This window comes from Aythya ferina (assembly GCF_964211825.1).
Source record: "Aythya ferina genome assembly, chromosome: 13".
Taxonomy (NCBI): Eukaryota; Metazoa; Chordata; class Aves; order Anseriformes; family Anatidae; genus Aythya; species Aythya ferina.
In genome coordinates this window covers 8,973,482-8,987,057 of record NC_140311.1, presented here as the reverse complement: position 1 = coordinate 8,987,057, position 13,576 = coordinate 8,973,482, and the positions used below count along the sequence as shown (strand labels likewise).

Below are 13,576 nucleotides of genomic sequence, written 5' to 3'. Positions count from 1 at the left end.
GAATCAAGAAGATGAATTGTGAGTTTTAATCTGATCTAAAATCGTTGTTTATCTGTGTACCTGGCTGAACTGCACGTGCGAACAGAGCAGAGGTGCTGTGACAGACTTTGCATCGAGGAGTATTTTGTTTCTGAGCGAGTGCTGAGGGTGTGTCTTCCCAGAAATCTCTGTCTGGGGCACGTCTTTCCCAGCCGTAGTCTGCACCAGACTTTGAAACAACAGAACTGCTTAAACTTGCATGTTAGCCTTAAATATTTAAACGTTTGTCTTGCAGAAAGTGAGGAGCTTTGAATACTTTGGGGAAATTGCTGTTGGCTGCTGGCTTTGGTGGCTACTTAACTTCCAGGAGAGGCTGGGCTCTGGGCTGCTGAGCTCAGACGGGAAGTGGCATGTGGCATTGCAGGTTGGCAGCAGTTTGTTTCCAAACTGACGAGTTTATCTCGCCTGCTATGTTTTCTGGCAGACGGTCTGTGCTTGATGCTGGGACTGACCGTCTCCAAATGCTGACTAAAATACTTCTGTACCCCAAGCACACGAGCATACTAAGTACCTTTTGGAAAGCTGAATTCTTTGTGATGGGAAAATGTGGACTTAACATATTGGAAAATCTTTACCTGTAAAACATATCTAGAGTTGCTTCTTCATTACCTGGTTTTGTTTATAATGAATGTGTTGCTCTGAGGTATCATTAAGCTTGATTTTACTCTTACCTGGCATTTCTTTTATAAAACATTTGGCTTTGAGGAGTGACTTTGTCTGCTGGAGGACTGTCCCATCCTCCTGAAGGTGGGGTAAGGCCAGGTGCTGCGTAGAGCACAGAGCTGATTCCCTTCCACCTCTGTCCTGCATGTGCTGGGTGCTGCCAGGGCTGCTGGACCCAGGGAGGAGGCGGCAGAGCCACGCATGGGGACCGAGAGATAAATCAGTGCTAGGTACATCTTGGAGAGCCTGCCTGGCTGTGAGATCTGCTAATCTGGGTGCGTTTTACAGAGATGAGTGCTTGTCCAAAATCCAAGAGCAGAGCTAGCCTGATCTGAGTGAGTACAGGTGTGTGACTGGTGAGTTCGGTACCTTTGCTCCCTCTCTCTCCTCCCGGTAGTAATTTACATTTTAGAGGAGAAGTGTAGGGAACACCCTGCTGTCAGAGTAAACTGAATTTCACTATCATGGCAACCTCCTGGGAGGCAAAGAGAACAGTTCTCTTCTGCTCTTCCAGGCTTTTCACATTAATCTTTGAGATTAATGTTTCTGCTTTTGTTAAGGGTAGATAGGATCTTCAGCATCTACTCTAGAGAAAATAAGCATTGAATTTACATTTTTTTCTACTTCCAAAAGCCACTAGAACAGCTATACAGCAAAGCTGATTTATTACAGTCTAGCATTGTTTCTTGCTATGAATCAAATTACTTTGACTTGTTTCCCTTTCTCCCAAGTACTTTTAAAACAAGATTATGAGTAGCAGGGGAAGGATGGAAGAAGATTTTTCTCATTTTATCAGCAGCTCTTTCTAGTAAGAGATCACTTAGGCGAAATTCCTGGTGTGTTTTTTTGTTTTGATTTTTTTTAAGACTTTTGAAACAAACATAGCCCCATGTTCAAGCTATGGTTTGTAGTTTCAGCATTCGCTGTCATGTTTCTCTGAATGTTCATTATCTGCCCAATGGGCAGCAGTCTCTGGGCTGCTGGGATTTCAGTCCTGGCTGTGCAGTCTCAGGACAGCTGTTTACTTCAAAGCTGATAAAACAGTCTGCAAAATCGCTTGACCATGGCTGTACCTTTTGAAAGACTGCACAAAACCCACCCTCTCAAAATTAATTGCTGAAACTCCCTATTGTCCAGTTCACTGGGGATCAGCAACGTCACACTGGGTGTTTGGCTTGCGGAAGCTTGTTTGCTGGCATGGAATAAGCAGTGACTGTGCTGTGATTTAATTTAGGGATTGGGTTGATTTCTTTGCCTGGACAGGCAGCAAGCCTAACAGGCAGACTGAGTAACACTTCTTTTAATCATGGAATATTTTTTTATCAGCAACTTCACCTGCCAAGCAAAGGTGCTGCCTGGGAATGGAAGCTGTAGTGGCTGTTACCTACCAAACGTGGGAGAAGCTCCTGTGTCATTTAGCTTTTGGGGGCTGAGGACCCCAGTTTGGGTGTCTGTGATGCTGCAATGGCCCTTGGTAAAAGCAGGGACCTGGTACAGAAGTCATATGATGGCTCAAGCATCTGCCGTGACTTTTCTAGAGGAGGAAAGTCTTTGGACCAGGGAGCAATGTCCAGCACGGTGCTCAGTGGGCACATCCCTCATGCACAGTGGGGCTGGAGGTGCTGGGGGAATGGAGGAAGGTCTGGGCTGTGTGGCTATGACTCCCTTGTATTTGTGAAGAGCATTATACAGCTGCTGTGGGCCAGGGCACAGCCTGAGGTCTGAGGCCACCTTTGTAAGGAACTGGGCTGTGTTAGGGCTGAATATTGGGAAATGGAAGGATACATGCCTAAAGCATGTCAGGGGTAAACTGCAGGTCTCAGCAAGCAGATCCCATTCTTTTCTGAAAGGAAGTTTGCACTGATTCATCTTTGTGATTCTTATACCTCCTTGCTCATACAGGTGGGGAATCTGCTAGCTTTTCCACTGTTGCTCCGGGGGTCCCATCATAAAATGAGGGCTGCCTTTTTTTTTAGTTGTGCATGGGTGCTCAGAGGTGGGTCCTCAAAGTCTTTTATGGCTAAGAAACAGAATAGGCAGAAGGAAGTGTTTAATGCTCTGCTTTATTTGGTGAACTGCACAAGAATAAGGATTACTATGAGCATAAGAATTTCCTGAGAGGCTAGCATGACTATTCTGTGCCAGAGCCAGGAATTTAAAATAAAGCCTTCTGAGTCTCAGTCCATTAGCAGACATATGACCCCTGCCATCCCCTTTGCATTTAGGTTTGAATTCACTCTGATGAATTGTTCTTGCTTTTGCAGGTTCCAGGCAGAATGAGTTTTCTTTACCTTTCCTGAGAGGCCTTGAAAGGATTACCTGTTTTGTGCTGTAATAGCTAGTTATTGGGGAACATCATTCCACTTCCTCTGATGCAAACATATCACTGAAATTCAAAAGCAAGTTAAACTGATCTAGTGGGCTACAGTCTTGAAAGTACACTAATTCTGGAGCAGCTGCCCTACTAAAAACAGAGGTGTACATAAGTGCAACGTTTTGGGGGAGCATTTGGCAAACAGGCTTTGAAGGACTGATTCACTGGTGCCTCAGGCAGTTCTTTATCTGGTTTCTACTGTGCCCTGCAGATTCCAAATGCTCTGTAGATAACTGTAATGGACTTGAGGCAGCGAGGCAGCTGGCGTGCTGTAGCTGGGAGCCTGTGGTGTGGTGGGGGTGAGCAAAGGCAAGTTGGTGAGGTCTGGGAGGCAGCTGCTGTCCTCCTTGAAAATGAGCATGACCCCTGCATTGACCATCCTTCTGACCCACTTGGTCTTTCATGTCAGGAGCCTATAGGGAGGAGTGTAGGTCTGGGTGCCGTGTGGTTGAGCATCACCAGGTTCTTGCTGTCTTTCTGCTGGTCTGTGTCTGATACACAGAAATTTGTGTACTCAAATCCATGCAAATTTCTGTGTTGTTTCCCCAGCTTTCAGTATTTCAGATGCTGTCCTGAAAGATGTGGCTTTCCTGCTCCCTGGGCTTTTAGCGAGGGGCTAATTCCTATTTTGATGCTGTAAGTAGAAATTTATCATGCTGAATCTGGGTTACCTGTGGGTACCAGCTGCAGCTTGTTCTGGATCAGGGTGCAAATGGTGCTGACCCTGTCTGGGCTTGGCTGCACTCTAGAAAGTCTGCTTTGCAGTGCTGGAGAGTCTGAGGCATGTGAATTGGCTGGTGGGCTCAGCAGTCATTTTTAAAAGGATTTAAGGGGATTGAAACTAGTGAATCTTGTTCTATCCTGCAGGGAGAGAAAAGACTTGGACCAGTTTGCAAAAACTGAAGGATCAGGCTGTCCAGGTTCAGGAAAACCAGCTTGCTCCAGTTGTTCACTTACAGCTGGAGTGACCTGGCTTCTGTGCAACATGGGTCCGCGCTGGGCATCTGCCCAGGCGCTGTGCAGAAAATTCTCTGGCATTATTCTTGCCAGATCTAGCTTGGAGAAGTTTGTTTTTTAACCTGGACCTGTTGGAGGAAAGTGTGTATCTGGAGGTGGGTGCCCCATAAACATGTCTCCAAATCCAGAGAGAGCTGCTGTTAAGCCAAGGGTGGTGCTGAACTCCAGAGTGCATCTCTGCTCCTGATGGATTTGACAGATTTTTCCCTACAGTGGCAGGGAGTTGTGTAACAATGGGAGCAAAGTCTCTTCATCCGCTCCCAGATGAAAATAAACTTAGTGGGAAGCATGTCTCTCCCAGCATGCCTGTTAGGGGAATTTGAAAGAATAAAAGCAGACCTGCTAAAGGGACACTTGCTGCTGTTGAGATGTACTAAACAGCACCCGGAGGTAAGCTTTGTGCAGAGGAGGGAAGAAGAGAGCCTTAGGGTGTCCCATGCAGTGGCAATTGCTGCCTGTGGTCTCTTGTACTTCTGCAATGCAGGGAGTGTCTGCACGACAGCTGGTGGGGCACAGACAGACAAATCGAAAGGACTTGGTGTGCTGCATGTGAAGGCAGTGTCCTGAGCAAGGTGCAGAACTGAGGGGTGGGAGGTAATCAATTAGAACAACTGGATGAGCTTAGATAAATTCAGTTATAAAATTGAATCTCCATGGGGTTGCTTCTTGGTCTGTTAAGGTAAGTTGCTTGGTGCTATGCATGAATGAAGAGAGCTGTGTTCACAGTAAAATAAAGCTGAGGATGGGTATTTTGGCTGAAACTTCTTGCAAAATGAGCCGGGGGAACTGGGAAGCATAGGAATATGGATGGCCACACCATCCTCTGCTGCTGCAGCCGTGCCTGCAGAGCAGGGAGGAAGACGATGGTGAGCAACAGGAAGCCTGGGGGCCAGATCCTATATCAGCTGAATCACCAGGATTCCTTCCAAACTAGTGAGGCTGCTGCATGTGCTGCAAGCCCAGAGGGTCTGGCACTTGCAGAGGGCTGCAGGGTGTACCCAGTGCCTGCCTGGCTGTCTGGTACGTTATTCCTAAAGCAATCCTCATATTTGTTGGATTAGTGGTCAAAGGCATGCAAGTTTTGAAGTATTTTTAATTTGCTAATGCTGACTGACTTGCCTTCTCATGTCTGGAGCCTTTGTCACGAAGTGACAGCAAAACCACAGGTTCCTCTGAAAAGAGGAATATACATTGGATGAGTCACTGTTCCAAGACAAGTCCTATCTCCTTTCTTCCTTTTTTTCCTGAAATTGGATGGAAAAAGGACATATTAATATCTTTTTGTTGACACTTTAATGTGTCTCTGCGTTTGCCTGTTTGAGTAAATAAACTGATAATCAGTCAGTTGTAAAGATATTAGAATGGGGTGGGGCAGGGAAAGACAGAGTGGCTCAGTTTTCAAACTAGTGCAGAGCTGCTAAAAAAGCAAATTCTTTCATTTGGATCAGAAGCAAATTCCAGCTCTGTTTCTGTTGGAAGTGTTTGACTTGCTGTCGGGAAATATTTGGTTGCTGTCTCTTTTTAAAATTGAATTAATCCTTCACATTTTAGGATGTGCAAACTACTGTTTTGTGTTGTGTTTTTTGTTTTTTTTTTTATAATTATTTTCCTTCCCACCAATCCTCTGCACAGGCTGCAGTTTCCAGTGCTTCCCTCCTGGGACTGTCTGGGGACCTTTTGCGTGGACAGGGTGTCTTAAGTTGCTGTCTGAGCTGTTAATCCACCCAGAAGTACTGGTGAGCTCCTGGAACTTGTGTCTGATGTCTGCACTGCAAGTGTGGAGTGCCAGAGTAGAGGCATGCCTCTGATGGAGCATCCTCACAGCTCATCTCCAGGTGGCTTACAGCTGTGAAAACACAGGGGCTGGGGCAACTTTATTTGACCTGCCAGTATTGCAGTTCTGTCTGGAGAGCAAATAAACTGACCCTGATGCACTGACTGTGGTGTGTTTAGAAGCTACAAAGCTTGTTTACACAGAAACTTGATACGGCTCCTATCTGGGAAGGGAGTTGATATTAGAAAACCTGAGATGTACTTAAAGCAGCTCTCATCTCCAGCAAAAAGTGAGGTCTTCAAAGCGCATAAATGGGCTGCACGCCTGCTGGCTGTGTGCTTCTGTGAAGCTGCTTTAATGCATCCCAGCAGCAGGGAGCCCCCCTTGCTCTTCTTTCCTGATGGAGGGATGCAGGCAGGAGTGAAGGGATGTTGAACAGGAATTACTTCCTTATACGCTCTGTTTCCATGCACATTGACCTGAATGGGTCAATTGCACATTGAATGGGCCTTCTGTCACCAGGGTGTGTAATGAGCGTGGGATCACTAGCTTCTGTCATCTCTTGTTGCTCTTTCTCTCTTCCTTCCTCTAAAATGGGTCTTTAAGCAGAGTTTGTCTCTGGCCATCATTGCGTGCCCTACAGAGGCTCTTCTCCCAGCAGAAGTCGATGGGACGTGGTGAGGCATGAGGGACACGGTACTGGGTCTCCACCAGGACTTTGAGAGAGACAGCTGATGTGTGATCACTAGTGTAGTGTTATAAAAGGGCTTTTATGTCCGTGAAGACAAAGCCAATTGTTTAAAAATGTGTCTGAATGAAAAACACAATTCTGAATGCCCTTGACTCAGCTACTAAAAAAAAAAAAAAATCAAACAAAAAACCAACTAAGCAACACACACAAAAAATAAAATAAAATAAATCTGAAGAGCTCTCCAACCCAGTGTGCCAAATGTAGGTGTAATCCTCTTCACTGGGAGAAAGCAGGGGGGGACCAACCAAAATGGAAAACCCACAAACCTCCATAAAATCCTTCTAGGAGCTTAACTGTCCCTGTCTACTTATAACTGTCTCCATCTCACTAACCTTTTCAAATACTGTTTTGTTGTATCATAACACTTTCCCCTTCTCAGACAGCTATAATGAGGTCAGGTGTCTGCTTTTTTTCTCTCTTGGTTCAAGTTCTCTCTTTCTCCTCTCAACTTGAGAAATAGAAAGAAGAAAGTGATATAAAAACAGAGGTAAATCTTTCATAGACTTGCTAAGATGAAAAACATAGAGACTGGATTTTTTTTTTCCAGTGAAAACCCACACAAACAACAGTAGGGCGTATCCTGAGTGTGATAATTCTCTGATAGTCAGACAATGCAGCTTTAATAAAAAACTCTCAGCTTACAGTGGTTTTGGTTGTTAAGGATGGTAGAGATAGACAGCAGCAAGTTAAATTCCAATGAAATGGATAGGTAGTGATGTTTTTGGAAATTCATTTTTCAAACCCTAATGGTTTGAAAATGAATTGGAGCAAACGAGGATTAGGAAAAAAGAATGAGTGAGGGTGGCTTGGCTGAATCTTTAGTATTATAGTTCAGCCTCTCCTGCCTGTCAGGTGATGCCATGTGTAGCCGAAACTGCTTTCAATCTCGATACCAGAGTGTTTCTGCCAGTTGTGAAATCCACCTTTGGTACCGTGCACTGAACTTGCTCAGAGCTGACTTTGTTGCCAAGCAACTGCTTTATTCCCTGGAAAAAAAAAAAACAAACACTCAGGTTTTGGTTTTGGAGGCCCCAAGGACCAGGCTGGTTGGGTGCTACAGAGGAGCTGGCTCGGTAACAGAGAAGGTCCCGATCGGGTGGATTGGGCACGCAGTGAGAGGAGCAACTGTAAAAATTTACCATGGTGTTGTTTTACTCTGTGAACCTGAACAAGCTTTGCAGCAATTCCTCCTTCTGTCCTGTTCTTGTAGTATGAACCCAAGGCTGAAGTCAGTTGTCTGGCTGTCAGTGGCTCTTGCTGACTGTTAAATATCTTGTCCTACCTGCTGGCAACTCTGCAGATGCTCGGAGCTGGGGTCTGATGTGCTCTCCTACATGGCTCTGCAGTGATGCAACTTCTTGTTGCCTTTCTCTGCTGCCACCTGTCAGTGCTGTTTTCCCAGGGTGCCACACCTGCCCATCGCTCTCATCTCTAATGACTTCCCTCCTTCCAGACTGAATGAAGTATTACAGAAAATGAATATTTACAGCTATAGGCAAACTTGTGTTCTTAACCCAGCAAGTGCTGTAGAGCAGCTGTGAGCTTCAGACAAGAGGTTTGCTAGTCAGAGCAGAGGTATTCATGAATCCAAGCCTGGGTTGTCGCGTAAGCAGTGAGCCAGCCCGTTCAGGATCCTGTCTTCTGAAGGTCTGTAAACCTGAAATCAGCCTTCATCCTTTGCTCACAGAGGTGTAGGCTGCTTCTGTTCCCATAGGCAGAGGAGGAAGCCTTTTATTTTCCCACTTTGTAGCTAACAAAAAGTTGAAAAATCTTGGGTTGCAAATCTCACTGGAGGTTGCATTGAGCCTGCCCAGATCCTCATTTTTAAAGACCCTTAGCTAGTGTGTAGCTAATGGGTGTACTGGAATGTGGTCACTGTTAGCAATGCCTATAGTTTTGTAGGAGACCACTGCACAGGGTTTGTCCTGTTTGCATGTCCAATGAATCACTGCTCTCTCCTGTTTGTATCAGTCAAAGTGCCAACATCATCTGACACTGCTGTCACAAAAGTCATAGGAAGGGGGCATGGGCAGGTCCCTGGTCTTTCGCTATCTTTCTGGTGATGCGTCTTCTCTAGGCTAGCAGGCTGCCACCTAATCAGAGCTTGGAAAGTAAGATTAGGATATACGGGGGCAGGAAATACATGCCTCATCCTTTGCTTCTTTAAACACCCTTGAAGCTGTGCTGGTCTGATCAACGCAGCGTTTCGGCATGCTCATGGCTGGTGTGGGGCTGTTGTTGGCTGTAGGGCACTTGCTCGCAGTGTTCCTGGCATGCCTGGCTGAGGAGTGTGCATGGGGTCAGTGGCTGTGCAAACAGCCCCCATTCCTTGCATACCATTGGGAGACTGACTCTGGGAAATCGGTGTTTATTCAAAGAGTTTTGTTGTAGAAAAGCAGATTTCCTCTTGGCAAACAATATCAGGTATACTATTTTGTGGAAAAAGACCTTTTTCAGCTACGGTTCAGAATCTTTATTTGGTTTAGGTAGTTGCACGCTGTCAGTGGGCAGATGGGCAGGCAGAGCATTCAGTATCTATTGTATTAATATTTTAATTGTAGATACCTGTTCTGTCAAAGCTGTGGAAAATCCCTGGAGATACGAACTTTTTCCAAACTACAGCATGTACCTGTAGTGGGTACCTTAATGTGTGCAGAATAACACAGCCTGTAAAATAAATATAGAGAGCTAAATATTAACAAAGCTAATGGGATTTCTGACTTGGTAAGGAGCACATTTCCGATCTTCCAAGTTTCACATCTGTTTTTCTCGGTGGAAAGATAAATGTGACTTTGAGAGGTACGGTGACCTTGTTACCGATTGTTACTGTACTGCTGTTCAAAACTGTGCGTGTTTGAATGCAGCTTGGTTTCACATAGCGTCCTTTTTCTCTCTTCAGGTGCTCACTAAATTCATGAGATGGCCATCACCACGCAAATCTCCAAAGATGAGCTGGAAGAACTCAAGGAGGCCTTTGCCAAAGTTGGTAAGTCGCAGTGAGAAGGTCACTTTTGTCCCTGTCTGCTGTATGTTTGAAGAGGACTTATCCCAGCCCCATGAAAAATGGTGCCAGCAGGACACAGGCAGTCGCCTTATCTCATGGTTGTCTTCATGCCCAGGAGTCCCTTAGCAGTCTTGTTACTTCTGGTATGTCACTTCTAGCCAAGGAGCACATAGGAAAGGATGTGGGCAGTGTGGCTGCCAGTGAGCACTGGTGGATAGCATTGCCTTGGTGCTCCAGGTGGGCTTCTCTGGCTGCTGATGGTGGAAGAAATATCTCAAGAGACATTGTGTTCCTTTGGCCCAGGCAGCACTTCAGGGCTTGCACAATGCTTGGTCCTGAGGGTGTTGGCTTTGGCAGTTGGGGCTTAGCTGTGCAGAGGGCAAATGTAGGCTCAACATTTCTGGTTTGTGCAGGTGCATTTGAGGCACCACGGTTGGCAACCTTATAGGTGAAGCCTAATTAGTGGCCGCATACCTGGGCATTACGGAGCAACTTGCGGTGATAATAAAATGCTTTGTGGCCACTGTGCATGTGCAGTGCCCTCTGGTGGCTCTGTTTCTCCCTGGGTCTTCCATCCCTCGCAGCTGGTGATGCTCGGTTGCCCAAGCTGCAACCTGCTGCCTCCGCCTGCCTCCCTGCTCCCCTATATTGGCATTGCACAAGCCCCTGGCAGGCTGCTTCAGGAAGCTTAAATGGGCAGAGAGGTGACATCATGGAGAAAACTTTTCTGCTGGTTTAGTTTCCTGATAGGGCTTATAGGAGGATCAGAAAAAGGCCAGGGAGGGGTGGGAGGCAGCAGGATGGTGACAGTGGGCTGAGGTCAGTGCCTGCAGCTGGGGAACCATGCCTGGGGCTGGCACTGGATGAGAACACATTGCACAAGTGGTCAGATCCGCCCCTGCTCATCTCCCTGGCTGCACATCCATGATGCTTGAGCACTGGTTATTGCTCTGAATCAGTAGCTGCCTCGCATCTGAACAGAAGTTTCGCTTGCTCTAAATTAACAACGTGTAGGGGAAAAAGTAGCTTTCAAAGGTAACCAATTCTCACAGAATAGTATTTGCTGTCAGGATATGAAGCAAGTTGCGTTTTAGGCAGTTCCCTCTCCTATCTTGCTCTTGTCCCAGACTTTTCCAGCAGGTGGAAGTCAGCTGGCACAGAGGCAGGTGAGTAACCATCCTGCTTCTAGCTGTGTAATGAACCTCTAATTGCAGACTTTGAGACATGGGTGTGGGCAGCCTGCTCTGTCCTTGGATAAATTTTAAATGATTCATTTGGCTGGATGGAGTGGCTTTTTGTCACTAGTGTGTAGGGAAATTATTGAGGTTAGGTTGGCTGTCTGCCGTTGCACTGAAAACAGTGGGAAACTCAAGTCAGATAGTAATTTGTTTCAAGAAACCAGCTTGTTCTGCTGTCCCTGTTCAGTTTACCAATATAAAAGAAATGTCAAAACTTACGTATTAAAAAATGTGATAATTAGCCATTAGTATGTACCCACAAGTGTGATGAGATCTACTAGTTTTTTTATCTGCCTTCTGTTTTGTGTGCTTTAGGCATGGCACAGTTCACAGACACTGCTGTGGGAGGGCCTGTGCCTGTCAAGAGCATTTTTAATGCTCTTGGTCCTTTAATTCTTGCCTAAAGGAGCCATCTTTGCCCTGGGCTATATAATTGCCTGCTAATGATATGACTGGCTTCCTCTGGGAACTTCTAATGGTGTCTCCAGTGAATGTGAAAAAACAGTGGACTGAGGCTGCCGTTTAAAGTGAGATTTTTCTTCCACTTCAGAATCCAGCTACCTGGAAAACTTTGAATGCAATGAGGCATGGTTATAGTAAAACTCAGCTAGCTGGTTTCTTTGATATCTTAAGAGAGATGTGGGGAGGGAGGAAGAAACACTTAATGGAGTGATTTCTGCTCACCAGGTGATGTGCAAGCTCCAGTACATGGCTGCGCTGGCTTCCTGGAGACCTGCTTTAATTCTCATATGGGGCAAGTTGCGGCTCTGGCCAGGAACGCTCCTACCACAACAGCTGTTGCTAGTGTAGATTCACAGGGCTTTGAGGATGTGCGTCTGATCAGTTGCTCTGTGTGCAGCTCGACTGGGTAGATAGTCAGCTTTCTAGTGTCAGAGGGTGTCCCTAAGGTCTGCTAATGTGTACTCTGTCACCTCTTGCTCTCTGTGCCTCTTGCAGGTATCCCCTCTCTCTCATGCATCTGGTATGCTGTTCTGGCAGCAAAAGGCAAGTCCGTAGGCTACCTGCTGCTTGCTAGAAGCAGTCCAGTCCACAGATGAGAAACTGCGGTTTAAGGCTAGCAGTAAAGTCAGCTGCAGCTTGTGCAAGCAACACCCAGCATCCAATAACCAGGTATTGCTGCTGAAAGTGAGCCAAGTGATAAACAGCAGGGGTGGAAGAAACATTTTAACATCTGACAAAAGTAATTATTAGAGGGGACATAATAACTATCTGTGCTTTAAACAACCTGTGTTAGTGGGGTTAGCTGTTTGCTCCCAATCTCAGCTAACCTCTGAATTCATTCCACAGAACTGGTCGCTGCACTTGGCCAAACAGTGGCACTTCACAGAAGAGGTGTGGCAGAAAAAAATCTGAAAACTTGCTCTGTTTATTTGTCTTCCTCCTCCTTGATCCTAATAGCAGTGATAAGCATCTTTTTCTGGAAACACTAAGTACTTAAAAACACAGCCCAGTTGAACACTTTGTTCGATGCTGCAAGGTAGTAAAACAATGCTCTGAAATGGTAGCTTAAGGCAAATAGGGATCTGTGGTCCTGCTGAGAGCATATGTCCTTAAAAGGAAATGTGTGGGTTACTTTCCCCTCTTGCATCCTGTTATTTAAGCTATTTTAAGGACTTGTCTGGAGGAAGCTGAGCCAGAGCTTGGAGCAGCTTTGGGGTTTTGTTTATTGCGGCTTTGCTGCGCCACCTGCATATGGGCAGAAGGTGGTGCCATATATCACGGCAGTGACCTTTTGCAGGTTTAGTATGCTGGCATGCATGCATCTTTCAGTGGAAATAGGAAACTTCAGATGTGCTGTAGTTTCCTTTCCATCAGGCAGATTATAATGAATCCAGGCTGTAGCTTGTCTGGTAAAACAATTTTACTTTCTTCCATTAGTAATTCTGGGTCATATGCTAAGGGATTTTGTTTGGGATAGCTTCTATTTTGACAGCCTCTTCAGCTGTTGAATACCATTTTAGATTTTGTTAGAGAAGGATTTTAGACCACCTCCTGTCTGAAATCTGGCCCTGTTGCAGGACATCCAGCAAGGCACCATATGGTGGACCTGTAGCAATGCTGGAAACAATTACAGATCTTGCTGGTGTTGCAAAGAGGACATTGTTTTTTTTTAATGGTGTTACTTTGTATATTTGACTGCTGTGTCAGATGTTCCACCACGCAGTGAATAACTAGTTACTAGGCTTTGCTGCCAAGCCAAAACCATGGGCTAGCATATCCACCAGGCTTCAATGCTTAAATCTGCATTTCTGTGGCCAAAGAGCTAAAACTTGAAATGAGAGCATCTTTACTGAAAAAACCTCTAACTCAGTGTGGGGTCTTGCGATTGAGCCAACAGACCTGTTTTACCGTTAATTCCCACTTCCAAAACGTCTGGGGCATAGATGCCCTTTCAATCTATGAAATAAATCAGTGACTTCTTTTTTTTTTTCAGGTTACTGTAGAAGAGTAGCTATTCTAGGTGGGTGTTTGGGATGTCGTTAAGAGTTGGAAGGATGTAGATCCTGAGATCCTGAGGGTTTTGAGTGAGTTCAGGTGTGTTTCTCACCAGGAGTCCTTCAAACTTGTGTCATGTGCTGACTGTCTGAGCCTGAAGCAAGTGCTGGGAGCAGCCAGTGCACAGTCCCTCATAATGGGCAGCATCTTTCCTGGTGCTGCACTCCTGTGTTGTATGCGCTTGCATGCAAACATGCAT

At 45.8% G+C, this 13,576-nt stretch overlaps 1 protein-coding gene across 5 annotated transcripts in view; it reads left to right on the top strand.

Moving 5' to 3' along the window:
- Positions 1 to 13,576, top strand: part of PLS3 (plastin 3) — a 49,735-nt gene that overhangs the window by 19,183 nt on the left and 16,976 nt on the right. For all 5 annotated transcript variants that reach the window (XM_084534397.1, XM_084534400.1, XM_084534398.1 and 2 more), the window contains one exon: positions 9,518 to 9,604. In XM_084534397.1, coding sequence (XP_084390523.1) covers positions 9,538 to 9,604 — 67 coding nt within the window. In that variant the 5' untranslated portion in view covers positions 9,518 to 9,537. The remainder of the gene's footprint in view (positions 1 to 9,517; positions 9,605 to 13,576) is intronic.